Source organism: Mercenaria mercenaria, chromosome 2, assembly GCF_021730395.1.
Source record: "Mercenaria mercenaria strain notata chromosome 2, MADL_Memer_1, whole genome shotgun sequence".
In the NCBI taxonomy this organism is placed as follows: domain Eukaryota; kingdom Metazoa; phylum Mollusca; class Bivalvia; order Venerida; family Veneridae; genus Mercenaria; species Mercenaria mercenaria.
In genome coordinates, this window is record NC_069362.1 from 22,404,665 (window position 1) to 22,430,773 (window position 26,109).

The window sequence follows — 26,109 nt, forward strand, 5'->3', positions numbered from 1 at the left end:
CAAACTAGCATCTACTATGTACCATGTACCAGTCTTTAATTTTTGCTGAATTCTTTATTCCCTCTTGATATACTGACTGTATTTCATTTTTACACATAATCTCTTAGTTTGATATATACAGTTGGAATCATATTAAGAAATTCTCTACCTTGTACAGTGGATCTACACTGATGATAAACCCATCTACTCCATGTATAGATAACAGACTGGAGAACATTGGGTTCTCGGAGACAAACTGGGCATCAAAAGGAACACCCTGGAAAGCCTTACTTGTAATATCTGGAGCACCTCGGTCCTGAAAATAGTGAATGAATAAACTTGTAACAAGTTAAAGCTGTCAAACTGTGATAAAAGGGGATAAAAGTACAAGACTGTAGATCCAAATCTGAAGACCAGTATGCTGCTTTGTCATTGGTCAATTTCAAAAATTTGCCCAGAAACAGCCAATCGCATGACAAAAGTTTTGAGACTGGTCTAAAACATAAACATTTAGGATGTAGGACGTTTGCTTTTGATCAGTTATAATACAGTGCTTACAATCAAATTCATCAGTTTTGTGACTGTTCTCTATGCCTTGTGTCCAGGTGTCAACTCGTCAAATGGTTATGGTTCAGGACACCAGATAATGGCATCAGCACCAGATATTGCCTAAAAGTGACCATAATTCCTGAGTCTCATACAGCTTAAAAAAGCTGAATTTATCATTAACTAAACTGGGGTCAGATATGAACTTTCTCAAGGGAGGAAAATGTTCCTTGCACGTAAAAAAAATGGCAGATATAAAATTAAAATTCTTTTAAGATGTGAGCTATAAAGTAAGACTGGAAAGAGAAAATTTTCTAAAAAGTAAATGAAAATGTTCTTAAAAGTTCCACCTTTACAACTGCGTTGCATGTATGTGAGTTAAGATTGTAGTAACTGCATGACAAACTTACCAAGATCAGGAATCTATACTTGAGATCGGGTACAGGTTGTATACAGCCAAACTGGGGTCCATTGTTGTAAACTGTTCCTGTAGGATCATATGTTGGTACGTGGCCATCACGACCTGAAAAACAAATTCAGTATGTCTTCACAATATTATAAATCAATTCAAATCAGTTTGTACACATTCATAGATTACTTGTAAAATATAGTTAGAAAAGATTAAAGAGACACATTTATAGACATGTAAAAATCCCAAACTTATTTCTAGGTTGCTGTTTAATGAATTTCTGGTGTTCATTTTTATGCCCCGTTAAAACCTCATGTGTTTACTTTTAGAGACATGTTCTATAAATTATTTCAACTTAATTTCCTAGTAGATGCACTACTATTTCTATACACAGGTACATGTTTATGTTTTATAAAATCTCTACTGAATAGTGAGTCTTCACAGCTCTTGATAATTGCTGCAAACACTCAACAGAAAATACCTGCACAAATGAAGACCTTCTCCAGCAGTAATGTGTAAGCATCTTTCAGATTCTGCTCTGGGCTCCAAAGTACACGGCCATATATTTTATCCCCTGCAATTATCAATTTTAAAGTTGCACACAAAATTTTCATCACAATCTTGAGATACAATTCATGGTTCATACAGAATGTTTGAGACAAAGTCAAATACTCTTCAAGCCCTTTTTAGCTCATCTGATTTTTGGAAAAAAAAATGATGAGTTATTGTCGTCACTTGATCGGTGTCGGCGTCGGCGTTGCCTGGTTAAGTTTTATGTTTAGGTCAGCTTTTCTCCTAAACTATCAAAGCTATTGCTTTGAAACTTGCAACACTTGTTCACCATCAATAGCTTACCCTGTAAAGCAAGAAACATAACTCCATCCTGCTTTTTGCAAGAATTATGGCCCCTTTTGGACTTAGAAAATATCAGATTTCTTGGTTAAGTTTTATGTTTAGGTCAACTTTTCTCCTAAACTATCAAAGTTTTTGCTTTGAAACTTACAACTCTTGTTCACAATCATAAGCTGACCCTGTACAGCAAGAAACATAACTTCATCATGCATTTTGCAAGAATTATGGCCCCTTTTGGACTTAGAAAATCAGATTTCTTGGTTAAAACTTGTGTTTAGGTCAGCTTTTCTCCTAAACTATCAAAGCTATTGCTTTATAACTTGCAACTCTTGTTCATCATCACAAGCTGACAACATACAGCAAGAAACATTACTCCATCCAGCTTTTTGTAAGAATTACGGCCCTTTTTGGACTTAGAAAATATCTGATTTCTTGGTTAAGTTTTATTTTTAGGTAAACTTTTCTTCTAAACTATCAAAGCTATTGCTTTGAAACTTGCATCAGTTGTTTACCATCATAAGCTGACTCTGTATATCAAGAAACATAACTCCATCCTGCTTTTTGTAAGAATTATGGCCCTTTTTGGACTTAGAAAATCATGGGTAGGACAATATTTCTATTATACAGAGACAAAAAAATCATATGAGCGTCTGCACCCGCAAGGCGGTGCTCTTGTTTTATATTTCCATGGATTTTACTTTCTTCAAAACCATGCCTTGAAATCTTTTATCAACTAGTTCCAGAAATATGACATCCTTTAAGTTTACTGTCTGATATTCCACAGTTCATCACTTATTAAGCAATCAAGCTGATGCCCTCTAAGCTGTATTCCTTTACATCTGAATCATGATATATCACACAATAAATTATACAGAGGCATTGACTTTGTTATGAAATTTTATGTCCTAAATCTTAATTAACATTGATTCCTACCTTTGGAGAAAGCTATGTGAGTGTCTGAGTCCATGTCTTCCATATCAAAACTGTCAGTGAATGGATTCATTACAAACATCTGTTCATTATTGGTTATCTGGAAATGTGTGTTTAGAGTATACTCCAGTGGTACTGGACGATTTGTCTGCTGGAATGCTATAGGAACATCAAACCTGAAAGTTAAGTTTAATAAATTCAATCTGAAAAGTCACAAGTTTTCGTCTCCAAAACATTAAACAACATCGACGTCAAAGCTTTATTACACTAGTGTATTATCAAATTTATGTAATGGCTTTATTTCACTCTTGCGATGTCAAATGTGTGATAAATACAGGTTTTGCTGGTATAAAATACTTGTAAGTCATTCATGAATGACTCGAACAACATTTAGTGACCTACCTGCTCAATGGACAGGTTGAGAATAGAGATGTTGACAGTTCAATACATATATGGGTATATATATTACACGCTTACATTTAGTAATAAAAACCTGTTAAACAATTCAATGACTGATTACACATAAATTTACAAGTTCCAACTACAAAACATGGTTTAACATGTGTTGTTGCTAACCTTATTTATACTTGTCAACAATATCATTTACCACAATTCATTTGATTAATATAAACAATATTCATTTGGGGGTAATTATTGTATGCCTGCAAAATTACCAGTAGTCCGATTTGTCAGTGTAACTATTAAATAATCAGCAGAGTAGAGATATTACCTGAGTGGTTGGTGGGCTGTACATGGTGGAGGTGTATGTATAGTGTATCCCTGTGTTGACTGTACGGTGCATGGTATTAGTTCCACTATATACTCTCCTGTATAGTCCTGTAAAAGAGATATAAACATTGACATTGCCTGAAAATGTATAAGTCAGACACAGCCTGTGCACGCCTGTACAAGTACAAGCCCTTTCACAATATACATTACATGACCTGTCTTCACAACTTGAATTTTACATATACCAGTATTCATATAACAATATTCCATTTGAAATGTTCATATACCAGTACCCCTATAATCAGGTCACAGTAGTAAACAGGTACAGACTTTCATGATAAATGTGGAAAATAAAAGAAAGATGGAGTTTCAACAACTGATTTTAAACATAACCCCTATTTGGTCAACCACCAAGGTCAGTCTATGCAGAATCTTGCCCTTTTTCAGGTAGCTGACTTCAGACCTCGTAACTTTTTTCCTTAAAAATCCTTTGTAAAACAGTTAACTGGTTCTGACTAGAAGCCGCAAGCATGTCAACAGATTTTTAACCTTCTGCAGTTATCTTCAACAAATTGATTTTTAAAAGAATAATACAATGATAAATAGCAGACAAATATAGCAACATTAAAAAGTGCAGGGTCAGTAACTGTAGTTAGTTTCTACTGTCTGGTCAGTATCATTCTGGACAATCCAAATTCTTGTATCAATATTCTGTTTGTATGACTTACTACTCTGCATGAATTTGATGTTTTCATTATTTTTTCAGTTATGTTATTCAGATACTTCGCTAATTCAAAAGACTTAAAGTAGTTCTGCATGTTTGACAAACCGGAAGTGATGGCATAACGTCATCAATATCTGGAAAACGTAGAATAAAGCCTGGATTCGAAATGAATCATTTTGTGAATTAATTGCAACCTGTGAGTAAATTTATTACAACTGCACTGTTGCTATATTTCTAAAGTCAAGATATGGTATAAAAACATATGACACATTAAATAATTAAAAATTATGTCTTAAAATGTGTGTTAAATGTCCGGTTCACTTTAATCATTGTCAAATATCTTTTTAAGCACATGGACCTTTACATTTTATTTCATCAAATAATAGGCCATGTCTTTATTTACAAGTGTGAGATGTTTCATCAAAATCTACATTTTAGAAAAATTTCTATTCGCGAAAATGTTATGAAAGTTATGATTTTCCCATAGACTCCCATTATGAAATATTGCACGAGGTCCATATTTTTCAAATCAGTCTAGCAAAAAATCAAGCACACAACCCTATCTTTTTTATTTACTGAATTTTCTAGATATATTCTAAAGTTCTGAAAAATCAGAGTTTAATCAAGTTCTACATTGTAGAAAAGGTTTCAATCCAAATGTGCAGAACTACCTTAAGTCAGTCCAAAATGACACTTTGCAAACTGCAAATAAAATACATACTTTACTGAGGCTAACACATGTATGTGTTGTACATGTATAGCTATAGAGCATATATACAACATGTGCTTTGTCATAAAAGATGTTACATTACGCTTCAAGCATTAATATTCCCTACATAATCAAGTTAACCCTTCCTTCTAATCAAACTTTATGGATTTATGGGACTTTTATAATGAAATGTCTTTGATTGCAAAGAATATCTGAGAAGGACAAGAGCTCAGAAATTATTTGAAGCAGAATGTGGCAATGACTGACTTAGAAGTATTCATTATCGTCTGATCTGCCTTTTCCATAACAAAGATTTTCCTTAATTTCTCTTAAAATGTAAGAAGATGCCATTGATTTTATATATTTTTCTAAAGAACTCTAAAGCTGATGAAAGGAACTTCTTAAATTTTCAAAATATCTTGACTAGTTTTGAATTTATTGTCAACAAGGGTGCCATAGTCACAAAATACGCCCGTCGAGAGCTTGTTAAGTTGTCATTCTTGTATCTGACCTTTGATCTCTAAGTTGACCTTGACCTTAGACCTAGGGACCTGGTTCTTGCGCATGACACTCTGTCTCATGACGGTGAATAACTGTGCCAAGTTACTCCATGCATTAAGAAGAAATGCTCCAGACAGTCATTCTTGAATTTGACCTTTGACCTCTAAGTGTGACCTTGACCTTAGACCTAGGAACCTGATTCTTGTGCATGACACTCCATCTCATGACGGTGAACATTTGTGCCAAGTTACATCAAAATCCCTCCTTGCATTAAGAAGAAATGCTCCGAACAAAGTTTGTGGATGCCACCCACCCACCTGCCCATAATCCCATATCCCATTATACGACCCATCTTTTAGATGGAAGTATAAAAATACATTTTTGGTCATAAAATTGACCTTATTAAAGACACTTTAATGATTCAAAGTGATCCTACTCCTTCTACCACCTTTTGAGACCTTTAGAATGATGGACATGTTTTTATCTGGGCCTTGCAAAGTAAAGCAGCAATTCACAAAAATCCCTGTTACAGATCAGGTAGACAGTATTGAAGTTTAATGAACAAACTGAACTGGTTCTGTACTTCAGTACTGGACTGGGATGCAACTGGGTTGAAACATGCATGAATGGGTTGGGTAATTAGTGTTGCCAGCAATTTATTCCAGCTCTGAATGCACATGCATTCTGTCTGCCAACAGCTCAAGCAAAGGCAGGTCTTTGGAAATAAAGAAAGTACTTGTATACTTAAGATTTATATCAATTTAAAAGTTATGATTACTAAAAAATACCATCAAAATTATTTTCATGATTAAATACTAGTTTTTATACAAAATTACATTTCTTATTAGTATCTGTGTATAAAAATTCGGCTTAGGAATTATGCTTACTTTGGAATAATTCTGCAATGAAAATTAAGAAGCAATGTGTCAAAATATGATTATAATATGTAATTTCATAATTATCACAGTTTAGTGGTTAATACAGTTAGTGAATGTTACGTGAGAATATACTCCGATATTTTAATGTTTTACTGGCAAATCCTAGAACAATGCAACATCTCAAAACACAAAACAACTTAAGCTCCAAACAAGAACGATCATTCTGATTACATTTTAAGTTTTACATTATAGAATCTATATAATTATGCTGCTACTCTACAAGTACCAAATCTCCTTGAAATGATTAAGAACAAGAGCTGTCTCCATAGGATGACACATGCCCTCGATGGCACTTTGAATGAATAGTTATGGCCAATGTTAGAGTTTAGGACCTTTGACCTACCGACCTAGGTCTTGTGCGCGACACATTGTCTTACTGTGCCACACATTCATGCGTAGTTATTTTAAAATCCATGCATGAATGACAAAGATATGGACCGGACACACCCATCATTGCACTACCATGAAATATGACCTTTAACGTTTAAGTGTGACCTTGACTTTTGAGCTACGGACCTAGGTCTTGCGCACGACACGTCGTCTTACTGTGGTACACATTCATGCCCAATAATTTTAAAATCCATGCATGAATGACAAAGATATGGACCGGACACGCCCATCAATGCACTATCATGAAATATGACCTTTAACATCTAAGTGTGACCTTGTCCTTTGAGCTACAGACCTGGGTCTTGCGCGCGACACGTCATCTTACTGTGCCACACATTTATGCATAGTTACTTGAAAATCCATCCATGGATGACAAAGATATGGACCAGACACGCCCATCAATGCACTATCATGAAAAATGACCTTTAACGTCTAAGTGTGACCTTGGCCTTTGAGCTACGGACCTGGGTCTTGCGCGCGACACGTCGTCTTACTGTTGTACACATTCATGCCAAGTTATTTGAAAATCCATCCATGGATGACAAAGATATGGACCGGACACGAAAATTGCGGACAGACCGACAGACTGACAGACCGACAGACGGTTCAAAAACTATATGCCTCCCTTTGGGGGCATAAAAACTGATGCTAAAATATTAATATAGACAATGCATTTTACCAGAAGATAACTAAATGAACTTAAATACTGCTACAAATGCCTAATCATGTCTCAAACTGAGAAAGATCTGCCTCCCATAATATAGGCTAAAGAGACTTTTAATTTAACTGTTAGAATTTTTTTTAAAAATTATCTGCTTTGTATCATTTAAGCTGTAACAAAAGTTAAAAAAAGATAAGGAAAAAAAATATCAAAAAAGCAATGCAGTTAAAAACAGCTTTTCCTAAATCTATTGCCATCATTCATCACCTTCTAGAATTCCTAACATTATTTCTGTCAACAAACATTTAAAATTTAAAAACTCAAAATTTAATGAAAATTTTTAACACCAGTTATTTTTCTTATGTTTATTATCTATCTCACCTTCAGGCTGTAGTCACTTGTTGCCCTCCAGAGCTGATGAGGTCCATCAAATGTGTTTTGACCCCATAAAAGGTCAAGGTCAAATGAAATGTCCTTGTCTACTGACACAAAACGACTGGTGTAGCCCGGTAAAGTGTGGTGATCTAATACATACATCCCTGAAATACACCAAGGATTATGTGAAGTACCAACACAATAGATAAAATAGATTTAAAAAGTAAATCTTAACGTGATGCAACACGAAACATTTTTGTAAAAATTATCTGCATTTATCTCTTATATTGAGCATGCCTCAAACTCCCTAACTAATGTGTCTGTATATGTTTTTATATTTACATAAATTGTGACCGTTCAGTAAAAGTTGTTTTACTAGCCTCAAAATACATGTTGTTAAACTGTATTGGCTTTATATTCAATAAAGCAAAATTCGAGGGCTTAGAGTGAAACTGGTCTATCTGTATATAGAAATAGAAGCAGATAGATCAGTTTTGCTCTAAGCCCTCAGAATGCTTTCAAAGTCCATTAATGTAAGTATATGTACGTCATGTAATTAACCATTTTAATTTATATATCAACTATATCACTTTTACCTCTAAATTTTGCCTGTGTTTTAAAGTCGACAACCAGTCTACCATTATCATCAATCAGTATTCTCATGACCTGTAACCTTCCACCAAGGTCACCCTCTGTCTCCAGCCCTGACCTCCATAACACAGTGTCATAATAGAACGAAAACTCCAGTTCAGTCCTGTGCTCCAATGAACCCCAGCCTATTGTAAGATTAGAATAGATTAAACAAATACCACATACATTTGTACTTTTTGGTCCATATACACATATATCCACAAAAAATCTGTGTCGTTCATGATGTAAATTTGGCTAATAACAAACAATGACCACTTATGCTTTTTTTACATTGTAACAAGATCCTGTTAATACCAGCATTTTGGCAGGTAAACACAGCAGTAATATTTCAACATTTATGTTCCAATATTGTCTTAAATTTATAGTTGGTATTTACACTGCATGTTCTAAAATCTAAATAACTTAAAAAAATGCAAACACACTAAATAGAGTTAAAAAAAAGAAATACTTAAATAATTCTTCAATATTATTGCAAAATCATGGGCATGTAATTCTTGGTTTTGGTCGTAAAAGCTATTACAAGGGGATATGACTCTGTGGATTTCAACTTTTGCATGTAAAATAAATGGAAATTTTACTTGTTATTTGGGATTTAATTTTGTGGGTTGACTCAAGCAGGAAATCTACAAGAATTAGTCCCCTACAAATACTTATATCTTAACAGTATAAGAAGAATTGAAAACTAAAAGTTTACCTATGGGAGCCACAGCATACAGGTATGACACATAAAGTGGTACCCTCACTGTCAGGTACGTCTGCCCTATGTCCTTGACCTGGAAATCCGACACTGCACGTCCTCCACAGAGGTCAACAAGGTCAGTCATGTGGTACCAAGCTTCAAATGTCCACAGACATTTCTTCAGATCTAAATACTTGTACAACATTAATGTCTTGTTTTCCCGCAGATTATCATCAAACTGGTAGGGATAATCAAAACCTGCAGACAAATATTTTGGCAAGTTTTCTTGTCCATTCAAAAATCCAGCTTTTAACAGTGGAGCTCTTTCTTTTGGTGTAATTAAGTTCGAACAGATATGTTGCTGTCTGTAAACTGGTTCAGAAAGCACATATTTAAGGTTGCTAATCGGTGATGTTGAGATAAGAGGTAGCATACCATCTTGATGAGGAACTTTTATCGTAATGTGTACAGTGTTTGGATGCATTTTATCCTCTGTACCAACATAATCAAGTTTGGCATGGAATGACTGAGCTTGGTAACTATATGGCAGCCCTGAGAATACTGGTGCTTTACAAATACCGTTGTCTCGACCAATCATAACAGGGTTACTTTTCAACGGTATCCCAGGGTTCCCTCTCCCATCAAGAGGCTGAGCAATGCAGCGAACTCTGAAACTTGGGCGGAAATATATTGTGTCAAGGACCATGTGATTGACACTGGTAAAGAGTGTGTTGTAGGAGACTTCGATGAATGGTGGTCTGGTTCCAGTCATGTCAGGAATAGCAACTTCCCATCTATAAAACATGGCAGACTGGTTTATCTTGGCCTCTTCACATAGACTGTGTGTCATTTTGTAGGTTGGGTGGTGCACGCTGCAGGGCTGGAAGAAAATGAAGGTTGAAGGTACACAGTAAGAATCTACATGCTCGAAAAGAAAAGATGCTAATGATTATGAATACTTGAATTTTTCTGGTTACAGAAACTGAACTATACTTTAAACAAAGACCCATGAAATGGAATCAACACACTAACTTTACCCATAAAATATGTGAATGCAAGTGATATTTAGTTTCACTTGAACCACAAACATAGTGTTAATTTTTGAGACAACATTAAGGCAACAACAGTTAACAATGCACTTTACATTATATGGTACGGTTGTGATCTTTTTTCAGGTAAGGCATGAAACCAGGAAACAGAAAGGGCTAAACAAAAACTGTCAATGCTGAGCCATTCCGTCAATATACTTACTGTTATACAGACTAGAGGATAACCAGGTGTAGGGTCAATTTTCATTCCAGCTTCTACATCATCATACTTCAGTAATGATACAACCTGCAACAAATATCTCATACTTACAGTAGTTAAAGTATTAAGCCTTCTGTTTCACCAATGCAAGAGGACAACTTTGTTAACACTTTCCTGATGTCAAAATGCCAAATGTATCTCATTCATTCTGATACATAATATTTGAAGAAAATTTTTCAGAGTTCTGAATTCTGACACCTGAGACATTTATTGAAATATATTTATTACATTTAAAGTCCCATTCCTAAAAGTATAAACTCCCTAATACTGCAACTCATTTTATTTCGTGGGCACAAAATTTCAAATATTTGAAACAAATAATTTATGTGGACATGAATTCATGGCTTTCAACTTCTAAACATAAGTAGGAATTTTACATGTTCATTGGAATTTCATTTTATGATTTGACTCAACAAAGAAATCCACAAAAAAAATAGTCCTCCATGAAAATAAGTGATAACACAGCATCTTTAAATAAGTTGATCATCCAAGAAACTTAAAACATGTAATGAATAAAAGAAATATAACTTGCAGACTAGCACAGAAACTATCTTACCACTGGTGGAGCAGGCAACACCAGACTACCAGATACATCATTGTCGAGGATGGTTATGGTTGCCATGGAAACTGATCCAAGTTCTGCTCCAACAGGATCCCCAGGACCAAGGACAATACTGAATGTCTCATGCCACTCTATATCACTGTTATACAGGATATCTATGGTGAAATCCAAACTTCTAACACCTGTATATACATGTAGATATATATATAAAATATTATAAGGAATAACAAATGACACTACATAATTTTGGGGATTTTATTATAATGGCAAACAAAGATCATTTTTCTGGTATACACAATACTGTAATTCTTTCTTTTAACTGCATCTCTCATACCTTCATGGCAATGGATACCATCAGGAATGAGTAATAAAGAGTGATTTAAACAAGATGTAGAACCTCTTTGAGAAATGACCTAAAATAAACTAGTAAAAACTATTGTGGTCAAGATTCTTTAGTCAAAGGACTTTAGAAACTAGTTTCAAACATTAGTTTCAATCTGTCAGAATAATTATCATGCTCAACATAACTGTAATGAAACTACATACACTGCACATCTTTATGGCCTGTTTAAATAAAATTTCATACTGATAAATTAAAAATTCAATATGAATATTTTTTGCCTTCTGCAAACTGGAGAATTTGGCTTTTAGGGTTATAGTCTGTTCCGGAGAAGGCGGACCCATCTCTCGTGCTACATCTGACATTAGCAACCTTGGAAGCATCACCAAGTCTAATGACCTTGACCGTTACCATGGCAATCTGATCCTTGGCACTAGGCTCTGGTATACTGTAAGCTGACTTCTCAAACTGGATCCTTGGAACTAGAAAAATTAAATGTTTTTACAAATCATATCAATTTTTGCAGCAAAATTCGATACAAATAGGAAATCTTGTAACTATTCATGCACTTACAAATTTTTTACTGAAGAAAACGTCCAGTAAAAAGCACATATATCACATAGCAATGTGACGTAAACAATCATAACCAGTCTAGCCCTGTGAGTCTGTAACCTCTGAAATGTCAATGTAAATTTCAATAAAAATTGAAAACAGATGTGTTTTTAAAAGAAATGCATCTATGCTGTAAAAATTTACCATCATCCAGATTTGTGATTGTTATTTCTGTAGAGTTGATGTCTCCTATTTTGGCCCCTACAATTTCTGTTCCAAGGGGTCGTGTAAGTTTCAGGTGTAAAATTTCATCATCTTCAAACATGTCATCATCCACAATACCAACTGTGCAGTTCTTTATCTATGGTAGGAACAAAATCATATAGTTTCATTCTCTGTGAGCAAATCTTCAATTAAGCTCAAACTTCTGTCCAATTGTTATTAGAAAAATAACTACTGAAATGCTATTTTTCTACAACTCTGAGAAAATTATGTTCAACCAAGCTATGTTTTGAACAAAAAACTTGAAATACCATTCTCATTCTCTGAACACATAAGCTACAGACTGCCAAACTTTCTTGATTTTAGTCAATAAATTCAACTGTTTCTTCATCAATTCTCAATGTAAAAAACCCGCTTTACACACATCTAGAAGTGTGGGAGAATAACCACATAAAACCATGAAAACCATATTGACCCTGGCACCACAGTTATCAGTCAAACTATGTGCCTGATACTACAATTCCAAAGCAAAAATGCCCCGAAAGTATTAGCTATTTTATCAAATCAAAAGCACCATTACCATATAATACTGTGTAATTTATCTCATATAAATTTTTATCACACAATAATTTTTAAATGGCAAGCTACGCTCTCAAGTAAATTCACAAGTCAAGAAAAATCTGACAATATCTACCTTTTCTCCAGCTTTGAAAACGATTCTTGACTCTTCTGATAATGTCCGTTCAATATAATCCACCATGACCGCTGCTGTTTTTTGTCTTGTGTAACATATTACAGAAGATTCGAAACTCGTATCACCAGATCGATATATTGGAACATCATATATATGTTTACTCTCATCCACTTTATATGATTCTTCCTGAAAGCTCATTGTTGGCACTAAAACAGAAAAAATGGATATATTTGTTTCATCTGAGCAATCTAGTAACTTTTCTTTAACCCTTACCCTGCTAAATTTCTATAATGGACTGGTCTATCATTCAATTTGGGCAATACCATTTATTATTCGAAGGGGTGTTTACTGAAAATTTACTGACTGAATAGCGAACAGTGCAAACCATGAGCAGACTGCATGGATGTGCAGGCTGATCTTGGTCTGCACTGGTCGCAAAGGCAGAATCACTTGCCGCCAGCAGACTAAAGGTTAATAATCCTAGACGTTTGTATATCAAACATTCGTAAATTAATTAATTTTTGTTTATTTTCATTTTCAGTTACAGACATATGAAATTCCGAGGTACAATCACAAAGAAATTACAATGCATTCTACAGCATATAGCGGCATTACAACCTACATAAGTCAGAGTAATTATTATACAGTACAAACATTTCTTTCTCACTCTATATATGGTACTTTCGTTTTTGTTATAAGTGATTATCAACTTTGCAATGAATGTTTCATTAATTAAAAGAAACAGTTTGACTGATTCCACAATAAAACATCACTTAAAATTTTAGATTACCATCTAGTTGTGTATCGAGGATATGTATAATTGCTGTAAATGGTTGAACAAGGCTACTGCTCACTGCAGAACTCAGGAATACACTGAATGTTTCATCTCCCTCTACTTTTGGGTCAAGGTCATCATCCAGCAAGGTCAGGTGACATTTCTGTAACATACACAAACATTATGGGATATTTAAGCTTAGATTAATTATGCATATTATATAAAAAATCAATAAATCAGATTTAAATTTCTTCTTTTTGTTTTCAATTCTGTTAAAAACAGAACAAATAAAACTTATGGCTAAAATGGAGAAAACCTTAAAAATGACTTGATAGAGACATCATAAAAGCTTCAATACCATCCAAATATACAACATGTATGTAATATTCAGCACCAGGTTGTATGTTTTACAGAAATGAACATCTCCTTTTTATGAAATTTTGCAGCTTCCACAACTTAAAAACTTATAACAAGAGCTGTCCGTAAGACAGCGCGCTCCACTATTCGGGGATTTGACAGTAAAATGAATATATGTCTGAATAAGAGACCTCTATTATAAAAGGAAGATACACCAAGAGGCATAATTCCATCAAATACACAAATTAGAGTTATTAGGATTGTTACAAGAAATGCAGATGATGATAGTAAAGATATATTTTGAGTTTCAAGTTATTATCTTATATAGTACCAAAGTTATGTCCAGAAAATGAAGTTTGTTCAAAAAATTTAAGTGTAAAACTGGCATAATTTGGTCAAAAATACAAATCAGAGTTATGGGGATTGTTACCACACATGCAGATGATGGAGATAAAGATACATTTTAAGTTTCAAGTCTTTCTCTTATATTACATTAAAGTATTATCCAGAAAGCAAAGATTGCAAAAAAAAAATATAAGTACAAAAGGGGCATAATTCTGTCAAAAATACAATTAGAGTTATGGGGTATGTAACCATATCTTTTAAGTACATAAAATATGTATTTAAATTTCAAATATTTTAAATGAAAAATAATTCCAAGTATAACCTTTGCCTTGAACTTTAAATGACAACATCCAGCATATATATCTTGGTAGCCTGGACATGGTTAATGGCAACCCACATAAAGGTTTAAGCGCAATAGTAACACATAAATATACAAAAAACAAAGTTTGCCAAAAAACAAAGTCTCAAAAATTTAACCCTAAGTATAAGACCTTGGTGACCTTGACCTTGGATAAAATGGGTCCAGTCCCTGTACATATTTTGTTTGCATACTGGACAATGTTTATGTGAAGTTACAGTAAGATATAAGCAATAGTAACAAAGATATGACAGAAAAACAAAGGTTGCCAAAAAACTTTAACCTTAAAAATAACCTAAGTGTCACCTTGACCTTGGGTATAATGGGCTCAACCCCTACAATACATTGTTTGTATACTGGACAATGTTTATGTGAAGTTATAGTAAGATATAAGCAATAGTAACAAAGATATGACAGAAAAACAAAGGTTGCCGAAAAACTTTAACCAAGAAGGGTCACGCCGACGCCGGGGCGAGTAGTATAGCCCCCCTTTTTTCCGAATAGTGGAGCTAAAAATGACTTTAAAGCACAAAGAACATTAATTTTTTGTCTTTGTGTCTAAAAGCATAATATTATATTGACTTCAATTTCAAAACAGTAGTTATGTTCTTTTATGTTAATATTAATGTATAAATGTTTATATCAATTTACTTGAGATTTTTGTCCAGGTCCAAAAGTAATCTGGCTTGAACTTGGAACATAGTCCTGTCCTGACACTGCAGATGGTGGATTGGTGAGTCGAGTTGCACACCATACTGTAGAAGTATGGGACAGGTCAGAACCTTCACGTATGATTTCTACTTCAACTGTCCCTGAATTCTCATCAAACTTGTACGATGTTTGGGAAAAATGTATCACAGATTCTGGAATATAAATCAAGAGCTCAAATTCTGATAGCATGTCTGGCATGAATTGTAAAAATACATTTGAATGAATATGTAAGTTGAAGACATACAATGTGTATGCACACGATACAAACTAAAGCCTTTGGAAAAAGCCAGTCATAAAACTGGAAAAGAATTTACAAAAGTTTGACTCATTAATACTGAAATGTGTCTTGAGCTTGTTGTTAACAAACATCACTGAATGTAGGGAATCATTTACCATCATTTGGTCCATCAATTATGACTGTAGCCTGAGAGACTGGTCCTAACTTGGCACCATAAGATGGTAGAGCTAGTTCCAGTCCAAACTGTTCTGATGCTTCATTTATACTGTCATCTATCATCTACAACATACAGGCAAATACATGCTTTTACATAACTTGATTCATTTGTCATTGAACAAAGACGGATATTAAAGCATGTACTGGAGAGCAACCATTATGACATCAAATTTTCCTTTATGTTGTCTAGGTCATTACCAAGTTTTCATTTTAATGTTTTTGCAGCTACCAGTACGCTAGAATGAAAATGATGTATAAACTTCAAGTTATTGTTCAGATTCGTTAATACTGAGCCAATCAGCCTGACTCCATTGTAGTTTAACTCTTGCACATCATAATATAGTCAAACCTGTGAATAAAGACCACTCTTCGGAACAAGCAAAAGTGGTCTTTGTTCACAGGTGGTCTTTATTCGGGGGGAAGGGTCACTTCTCAGTTAGCCATTATCATGCTGATAAAAAGTATTTTTACAGCTTCTTGCATTCTTTATGTTCTATGTATTAATTCGGCCGTTGCAAACTTGCAAATTTTCAATCAAGCAGTAATTATTATGTTTGGTATAAGGCGAAAGTCGTGAAAATTCAGCGGATTTCAAATATTTTCAAGCCGGAATGGTCCAGCTTGGTCGTTATTGGGGGCAAACATGACCCTTGGGAATCAATTTGGCCGGTCGCTGGTCGCGGTCGCCAGGTGGTCGCTATTTACGGGCTTTTTATGAACATTTTTTTATGGGGGGACCAGAGATCTAATACACAAAGTGTCACAGTCATTCAAGAAATCACTGGGCAAGACTAACTTGGGTTGTAAATTGAATAGACATGCTGTGACAAGGTACAAGTAAACAATGTGTTCAAGATTCGCTAGATCAAATCTTACTTTTTCCAGGATTTAGTGTAACAGAATAAAGTATAAACCTGCTGGTAGATTTCAATGGTATTAGTTGAAGACTGCTTACCTTGACATCACATGTAGCTTTGGTTATTCCTGAAGGAAAGATAACTCTGTATGAGTTAGAGTTACCCCTTGATATATAATCAGAGCCAGAGTCTAGTCTATCAAGGGGACTGCCTCGTGCTGTCAGGGAACTTGTGTAGCAGATAGTGGATACTGTACTGCTGATATCCCCTGTAATATACAAACACAACAATAGAAATATAAACAGAAATATACTCACAGCCAGAGGAGTCAACACAATTGCAACAATATAAATATGTGCTTGTTTTAGTATTTCATGGGACTTGCATTACTTAAATCTCCAAAAGAAATTCCTACATGCAATACACTGACAGTCTTCATAATACACTTTGTCATATAATTTGGCTTGTTTGGTTTAGTAAAATACATTTTTTCAACAGTATTTCAGTAATGTATGGGGGTCCTTAAACTATCAACATTTCTGAATAACATGCCACTTCCATTTCAACTTGTTCACACTAATCAGAGATCAAGTAAAACAACTTCAAGCAAAAAATCTTCTGTAAAAGTTGTCTTTACAAAACTTTATGACATCTTAAATCTTGTGAATCTTTCTGATAAAAGCCCTTTCCTTTGTTAAGCTGAGCTACCAGTGCAGGTATGGGAAATAATACTTAAAATATTTTACTCGGTAAAAACTGATAAACTGTACCTGTTCTAATAATTGCAGCAGACAGGTAACTTTCACTCTCATTTACATGGTATTCTGGGTACTGAAACTGCAGAACTGGTTCTGAAATAAAGTTAATCATGTGTTATATTGAACTGATTTTTTTTGTAATTTTTTTTATCTGTGACACTTTTTTCTTGCAAAATGGTTATTCTACTTTAAAAGGAAATAAAATGGTAAATGAAAGAAGTTGTCTGCGTCACTAGGGCGAGATGCTTTAAGGTCTTGCTGTCAGACTTGCTTGTTGCCTTTACTTGCTTCATGCCTTCAAACTGCTTGCTTGCATTGCCTTTAAACTGCTCGCTTGTTGCCTTTAGTTGACTGATGCCTTCAAACTGCTTGCTTCCACTGCCTTCAAACCACTTGCTTGTAGCCTTAGTTGACTGATGCCTTCAAACTGCTTGCTTGTTGCCTTTAGTTGCTTGCTGCCTTGAAATTGCTTGCTTCTTGCTGCCTTCCAACTACATGCTTTTTGCTGATGTGTTGCCTTTAATTGCTTGTTGCCTTCAAACTGCTTGCTTGTTGCCCTTATTTGCTTGCTGCATTCAAACTGCTTGCTTTTTGCTATAATTACTTATTGCCTTCAAACTCATTCTGTCTTGCCTTTAATTGCTTGTTGCCTTTCCTGGTTCATATAATTAATTTCAGGCTATTCTATATCAAGAATCAACAGTACTAGTGATTTCAAGAAAATTCAGACAGTAACGTAACTTCAATAGTTCCACTTAAAACACGTTTTAAGACCAAATCTGTCTGAAGAAATGTTAAAAACATAATCTTACCATCTTCCATATCAACTATGGTAACTGTAGTTTTCTGTCTGGTTCCTAGCAGAGTGAATGTAGGCTGGATCAGTTCAACATAGAATGTTTCCCGGCCTTCAAATATGGAGTCATCATTTATGATTATGGTACACATTTTAGTATCTTGCCACTCATCAAACTGAACCTAAAACACATGGAAACAATAAATTTTTTAAACAATTTCTATCTTTTCTTGAAATATTTGTACTATTTGCATGAAATACCTGAACTATAAGACTGAAAGTTTTCTGAAGTTCTTTGTGACAGGGTAGCAGAAAGGGTTACTGACAACAAGGATAAAACTGAAAACAAGAGGGCCATGATGGCCCTATATCGCTCACTTGAGGACAAGAAGGTCCTCAGTAAAATATCAAAGTCTAAAGGACAGGAACAACAAAGGGAAGAAATTTAACCAAAAAGAAAAAAAAATTCTTACAAGGTATAGATATGTCAAAATACACCTTAAAATTGGAGGTACCATCCATGTTGTACCACAGAAAAGTGGTCTCGGTTTTTCCCTATGGCCAATAATAAAAAAGTTACTAAAAATAAGCTATTTACAGTAACGTAAAAGAGAATCAATTAAAAAAATAAATATTGTAAGTGAACAAAAGAAGGATCTGCCAAATAAAGCTGTTGACATAAATGAAATTTCAGATCAGTATCTTCATTAGTTATGGAGATATACCAATTTTAATTTGAAATAAAGGGAGGTACTTTGATATAAAACCAGTCCATAGTTATCTACCCTGATTGTCTCTGTCCAACTAATAACAATAATGAAATTTCAAATAAGTCCTATAAGTACTTACTGATATAAATCCATTTTGATTACAATCAGGGGAGGTAATCAGATATAAAATAACTCTGGAACCTACGACTGGATCTGATTTGTCATGGAATCCAAGATTTATTGTTGTTGAAGATATTTTGGAAGTTTGTATCAAATAAAACCATAAATGAAGTCTCTATATGGCTGTAAAAGCCAAAATAGCCAATTTTGGACCTTTAAGGGGCCATAACTCTGAAACCCATGATGGAATCTGGCCAGTTGAAGAAAGGAAGTAAGATCTCGTGGTGATACAAGTTATGTGCAAGTTTGGTTAAAATCAAATCATAAATGAAGCTGCTATTGTGCAGACAAGGTCAAAATAGCTAATTTTGGCCCTTTCAGGGGCCATAACTCTGGAACCCATTGTGGGATCTGGTCGGATCAAGAAAGGAATCGAGATCTTATGGTGACACAAGTTTTGTGCAAGTTTGATTAAATTCAAATCATAAATGAAGCTGCTATTGTGCAGACAAAGTCAAAATAGCTAATTTTGGCCCTTTCAGGGGCCATCACTCTGGAACCCATATTGGAATCTCGCCAGGTTAAGAAAGGAATCAAGATTTTATGGTGATACAAGTTGTGTGCAAGTTTGATTAAATTCAAATCATATATGAAGCTGCTATTGTGCAGACCAGGTCAAAATAGCTAATTCTGGCCCTTTAAGGGGCCATAACTCTGGAACCCATAAAGGAATCTGGCCACTTCAAGAAAGGTATCAAGATCTCGTGGTGGAACAAGTTGTGTGCCAGTTTGGTAAAAATCAAATCATAAATAAAGCTGCTATTGTGCAGACAAGGTCAAAATAGCTAATTTTGGCCCTTTCAGGGGCCATAACTCTGGAACTCATAATGGGATCTGGCCAGTTCAAGAAAGGAACCGTGACCTTACGGTGATACAAGTTGTGTGCAAGTTTGGTTAAAATAAAATCATAAATGAAACCACTATCGTGCAGACAAGGAATTGTTGACGCACGGACGGACGGACTGACGACGGACGAAGGGTGATCACAAAAGCTCACCTTGTCACTATGTGACAGGTTAGCTAAAAAGAAATGGACATACATTTTGCCTTTTGTAATTTCTGTCCCCACTTTCACAAACTACTAAGTGTCAGTGTTCTACATCCATTTTCTGGTTTGCTTCTATACAAAATTTAAAGACTGCACATTAAATTATTTTCTGTTAAGTTTCATTAACAGACGCTTACATTCTAAAAGACAATTTATAATTAATGTGATAAAGCTATTAGAAAAATTACCTGTCCAAGATGTGGAACAAAATCCTGTTGTCCTGGCCTTGTTCCCTGCTGTCTAGTGGTAGCGGTACCCGAAATACTGCGACAAGTCACAATTGAATACTGTAAATATAAGACAAAACCCCTGAGAACAGATTCTGATGTGATATTGACAAACGAGTATCAAAATTAATTTCACAATATAAAAATAGACATTTCTAACGTAAACGTAAATCGGAAATGGATTACTGAATCCGTAAATGTTATTTGCAAATAATGGTCTAAGGGAGATATTATTGCATTACTATTGGATGAAATTGTCTCCCATAGACCACAAATTAGCCTAAAATTTTACGGATTCAGTATTCCGTTTCGTAATTACGTTTAAGTTAGAAAGGTCTAATATTAGCTTCATTTATTGAAATGAAAAAGTATTTTCACATATTTTTTGGTGCCCTACTGGGGGCCAATAATGTGTGCTACTAAGACATTTCAGAATCAAAATTATATAGAACAATGGTGTTACACCTAACAACCATTTATTAAGGTAAGAATAGTTCTACAATGTAACAAAGGTTGATTAAAAAATGCAGAAAACTTACATGTTTCAGACTGCCCCTTCTTTTAACAGGAATGTGAACAATCCCAGCAGTTTCTGTAACATTGACCAATGCTTGTTCAAATTCTACAGTTGACCAAGTCAGATGAAATGTGTTACCAGGGATACGGTTAGGTCGGCTGTCATAAATGTCAAACATAAAACTGTCCTCAAAAAATGCTCCCTGAGCAGTCAGGATATATCTAATCACTGAATTGTCTATGTCCTCTGTAAAATAAAAACAAAATATTAGCAGATATTATGCAAATAGAACACTTTTTTCAAAACAAGTATAAATCTGATTTCTTCTAAGTAATCTGTGATTATTTGAATTAATCGATTTTTTGAAAAATGTTTACAATCTGCAGAATGCTGCTAAAATTCAACTACTAGATTTTAAAAGTCAAATTCTTGTGCTGAGAGATTAGATGGGGGGTTGGGGGGAATAATTTGAGATGAGACAAGAAGCTGCATTTCCAAAATGCAAAATCAAGCCACTGGGTGAATGACCAAAGATGTCGGTTTTTTTTCAGATTTTAAGTCTAAAGGTAAAGATCATATGAAGGTCAAGGTCATCTATATACAGGTTAGTTTGTAGGTCTTGCCACAAGGTTTGCCGAGTGGGAGCATGAACTAAATTGGGTCAATTATGTGGACTGTATGACCAAAAATGTTGTTTGTTAAGGTATTAAGTTTGAATATGAAATTCATTTGTGGGTTGTAGGCAATCTGGTTCATATGGAAGGATGGAAGGACAAATGGACAGTTCAGTCGCTACATGCTCAGGGGCATAAAAGTAATTTTTTGATATTATCAATTTAATCTTATCAATAACTGTGTGATTAGATTTGCTGTCAAATACCGATGTACAATTTATTTACCTTGAGTAAATGTGAGGACATCAACTCCTGGGTTTGTTGTTTTTTCCAGTCTTCCAAACTGAGGAACTGATCGCACAACAAACTTGAGTTTGTCAGGAGGAGTGTCTAGGTCAGTAACCTTTAGTTCATTAGCTGTTATGATATTTCCTGAACTTGAACCCAGTACCTCTAGGAACTGCAGACCTTTGTTAACCTCAATCACTGGACTGTCATCATCCATGGGAATAATCTCAATAGAAAACACCTGATAAAATAGAAGGATAAATTTTAACAAGGAATGTAAGAAAGTTGTTTTTAAAGCACCAGATTCCTTGTTTTCATGTTGCTTTTTTTTTTGCTTTCAGTGGTTATTTTGTTTTCACAGTTTCATTATTATAATGCAAATCAGTTGAGTGTTCCTGCATTACTTATCAGTATTAACTTGTTCTCTGCAAAATACTGACAACTTTTCAAATTGGGACAATGGTACAGAACTATTGATTTTAAACAAGAAGTCTTTATTAAATGGCTGCCAAGATCATTGGCCTTATATGTCAAATGCCAAGCCACTGAACTGAGAGACCTACTTTCTCTTTATTAATTGATTCTGAAGACAACGAATTATTTTAAAGCAACTACGTAAGGTTTTTCTATACATTATCTTTGCATATCTACAGGGGAATCATTATGTCACGACTTTAATTTCCCAGGCTTTATTTATGTACACTACTGTAAGAAACATTTCCACAAAGAAAGTAATTTATTTGCTTTACTTATACTGTAATTTGTAAATATGGTATGCAAGTGAAATTTTTATTTTGTTATGTTAAACATCGCACCAACACAAGCATAGGTCTTATGGTTGCTTCCCAGCTTTGATGGTTGAGGAAGACCCCTGGTGCCCCTCTGAGCATTATTTCATCATGGGTGGGCACCTAGGTAGAACCACCGACCTTCAGTAAGCCAGCTATATGGTTTCCTGATGGCCTCCTCACATGCAGAATTCAACGCCCAGTGTTTAATAATCTGGTTGTAGATGGGAATATATGGCTTCTGGGAAAAACTGCTCAGACAATAACTCTGTTCAGGTATGGTAAAGCAAAATGGATTTTCCCATCTGCATCTACAATCAGTGACAAGTTATTAAAATCCAAGAATGAAATTTTAACAAACAATGATCAACTTCTAAAACTTCTTCATAAATTTTAGCATTATCATACCTGGGGTTGTGACTGAGAGACTGTGTACTGACCACGCCCATCCCCTGGTATCATAGAGAACCTGTCATTACTGCCATCAGACAATGTAAACTTAAAGCTGTCTTTGGTTGTCTCCCTTCCATTGTGTAAGTAGCAGACATGACTTTCATAGATCTCAGTCATGGAGAAAACTGTTGTTGTTTTCCAATCTGAGTCAGTCAGATGCTGTATAGATCCATGGCGAGGAGGTCTTGTGATGGTGAAAACAAGTGAATCCTCCTTCAAAAGAGTTTTAAAATGTTATGTTACAACAATTTTTCATGTTAAACACTAGATGTGTGCCCATACATTACATTACAATAGTTCTATCTAAGGTAACAAAACTGAAGAAAACACTACTTGACTTTTTACAGTGAATCCTCGTACTAATAACATTTTCCTTTTGGTTCACACAAATAATCAATGCAAGATTTTACTGAAACAATCAAAGTTAAACAAGGGCAAATTTTTTTTATTTCTATCAACTTGAAACAAGATGAAGTAATGTACATTATTCCATTTGCAACAATATTATCATATTTGAATATGAATTATACTAATTGTCAATATTTACGCAAGGATTAATTGTCGAGAGATGCAGGGCTTCGCGAATATAATGAAAATTAAATCCTCGTTACAATTTCTGCTTTTACAGTACACAATGGGTTGAAATTTAAGTTAAAGTGTTTTCAAAATGCAGCAAAGAAATGTTTTACGTAAACAAACCTTTGTATCCTCATCTGAAGCTTTCAGATCAAACTCTGTTATCAGTTTCCTGAGCCCTTCTTGGACCCTTAAAATCCCTTTTGTTACAACAGGAATTGAGTCATCTACAGGGCTTATCTGTATGGTGAATTTACGAATAACCTCATTGGTCCCGTCAGAAATGGAGAACATACAGGAATCTAGATGTTCCTCAGATTCACTTGTGTGTACGTACTGAACTTGACTGCCAGCAATGTCGGACTGGGTAAACTCCGAGACTGCTTTACCTGGAAATAAAGTTAATTCTAAATGATGACTTCTGCCCACAGAAATTATCTAGATGTAATTGTAGCAATGAAAGGGAACATTAGGATACAATCCACAGAAAAAACTTAGTTTACTATTTTAAACTGTATGCCAACAGAAAAATTTGCCTCACCTGAAGACATAAAGCAAATGGGTATTGAAATCAGTCTATTAGCTTGAAATTGGCACCATACGTAAGTATACATATATGACCTTTTGTCATGATCTGCTACTGAGGAGTAAAATCTAAAAAGGAATTATTTTTTCACAATTTTGCCAGAGTTACAATTACCTGGATTCCTGGTTAATTCAAAATGTCCAAGATCTGGTTTCTCAATCAGTATATAGAGTAGTGTAGCGGGTTCTGAATCATCGTCTGTGAAGGACAAGTACTCTGTGGTAACTGTCATTTTTCCACCCTCCTTCACAACCAACTCTTTATTAGCTAACTCTCGTGGTGGTGAGCGGTCATCTATAATCAACACACAAAACAATATCAGCAGATGAAAAAAAAAGGTAATAAACCTTTTAAGCAACAACAAAGAGGAAATTGTTGAACAATTAAGATAAATAACCCAGCAAGCTATAAAATTTGATCTTATAATGTATATTACCTAATATGGTAATGTAGAAATCCTGGTCAATTAGATCATTTCCTTCCAGGTCAGACACTGTGAACTTGAACACAATGTTTCCTGTCGTCTCACCTCTAACATGACGGTACTCAACATTTCCTGGGAGAACATGGAGAACAAGTCAGTAAGAAAAATGTTTAGCAATGCAATAAAACATTATTTTAACAATTACTGTCTAAACTTTAACAATAGCAGTCTGAGAAGCAGACATATCCCCCATGATGCAGTGTTTTACAGTGGAGCAGGGCTTAAAGCCCCAACTTTTACTACCCTGGCAGTAAGTTTTGTAGGAGGAGCCTATCAAATAACAACGCTACTCTAGGCTGCATGTCTGTTAGCTAAAAATAGCTCACTTTAAATGATTCACAGGCAAATGTAAACAATGGTCAGTTGAAGAAGAAATTTGTACTAGTTTGCATGTTTTGATGGTAAAAAACTATTATTATCCATATTGTGCATCCATATAAGTATCAATCCTATGAAAAATTGAGTCAGGACTAGCATTCCTGATTTTTAATCTTGTTTATGTAAATTTAACAATGAAACTCAAAATCAAGCATTCATTTAACTAAAATTCTGTCATTGCTGGCTGGTCCATTAATTGAGATAACCTAGCAATAAATGTAGAAATAATAAACTTTAAGTCTGGGATGCAGAACAATACACACAAATTAGCAAGTGCTGCTGTGATATGGACTGATAAAAATGATAAGCTATTTGAAATTATATTTATCACTGTATGTCTGTAATTAGCAGTTCCCTATTTCTTTAAAACATTTTTATGATATGACATATAAAAATATAACTGTAGAAATGACTATGATATTCTATTTGGTTTAAAAATTCAAAATTACTTTCTGGAGAAGTTTTGCAATGCACTCTAGCTAGGTGTTAATTCCATTGATACATATGAAGCCTTCTGACAATCAGGTTTGTTGATAAAATTAACCACGTGGGAATTGTTTACATTCTCTATTCCTCTAGGGTTCATGACCTCATTAGCTCCTCCCGGCAAATTCAAATTTTTGGCAGTTAGGTTTAAATAATTTTTTGAAACTATACTTCAACATTTTTTGTTTTAAAAAATAAAAACACCAATTGATAAAGAATATTTCAATGTGTATTTATGCAATTTTTCATAACTTTTTATTCAGTGGTTTATTTAAAATTTTGAAAAAGGGCTCTCTGATGTAAAACATGCATAATTTATATAAAAACCTGCCCCGGCACCATCTTGTGGCTTTTATATGGCAGTTGGGGGTTTAAAGCAGAAGGTATGGTTCATTACCATCTATTGACCAAACTTTTAACTCCATTCAGTAATTGAGAAAGTTAGGTTTGCAACAATTTTAAAAGCAACATTATAAGATAATTCACTCCCCATACAATCTCATTGCAGTCTACGATTATATCAGGTTTCATCATACTCAACAGTTTTTAAGTTATCATTAACAAAAAAAGGAAATTTATTACAAAATGGAGATAACTAAAGAATAAATCTTT

At 34.5% G+C, this 26,109-nt stretch overlaps 1 protein-coding gene across 4 annotated transcripts in view; it reads right to left on the minus strand.

Moving 5' to 3' along the window:
• Positions 1-26,109, minus strand: part of LOC123562027 (extracellular matrix organizing protein FRAS1-like) — a 164,551-nt gene that overhangs the window by 2,139 nt on the left and 136,303 nt on the right. For 3 of the 4 annotated variants that reach the window (XM_053532182.1, XM_053532192.1, XM_053532195.1), the window contains 26 exons: positions 24,586-24,705; positions 24,264-24,443; positions 23,687-23,952; positions 22,943-23,200; positions 21,744-21,987; positions 20,867-21,090; positions 20,289-20,387; positions 18,179-18,344; positions 17,379-17,459; positions 16,707-16,876; positions 15,691-15,814; positions 15,238-15,449; positions 13,542-13,689; positions 12,752-12,957; positions 12,040-12,196; positions 11,565-11,765; positions 10,938-11,125; positions 10,325-10,408; positions 9,089-9,953; positions 8,340-8,519; positions 7,750-7,907; positions 3,447-3,553; positions 2,720-2,892; positions 1,416-1,508; positions 936-1,048; positions 149-295 (listed from right to left, as the gene is read on the minus strand). In XM_053532182.1, coding sequence (XP_053388157.1) covers positions 149-295; positions 936-1,048; positions 1,416-1,508; positions 2,720-2,892; positions 3,447-3,553; positions 7,750-7,907; positions 8,340-8,519; positions 9,089-9,953; positions 10,325-10,408; positions 10,938-11,125; positions 11,565-11,765; positions 12,040-12,196; positions 12,752-12,957; positions 13,542-13,689; positions 15,238-15,449; positions 15,691-15,814; positions 16,707-16,876; positions 17,379-17,459; positions 18,179-18,344; positions 20,289-20,387; positions 20,867-21,090; positions 21,744-21,987; positions 22,943-23,200; positions 23,687-23,952; positions 24,264-24,443; positions 24,586-24,705 — 4,964 coding nt within the window. Of the gene's footprint in view, positions 1-148; positions 296-935; positions 1,049-1,415; positions 1,509-2,719; positions 2,893-3,446; positions 3,554-3,588; positions 6,279-7,749; positions 7,908-8,339; positions 8,520-9,088; positions 9,954-10,324; positions 10,409-10,937; positions 11,126-11,564; positions 11,766-12,039; positions 12,197-12,751; positions 12,958-13,541; positions 13,690-15,237; positions 15,450-15,690; positions 15,815-16,706; positions 16,877-17,378; positions 17,460-18,178; positions 18,345-20,288; positions 20,388-20,866; positions 21,091-21,743; positions 21,988-22,942; positions 23,201-23,686; positions 23,953-24,263; positions 24,444-24,585; positions 24,706-26,109 lie in introns of those variants that run through there. The other variant, XM_053532196.1, reaches the window with a different exon arrangement.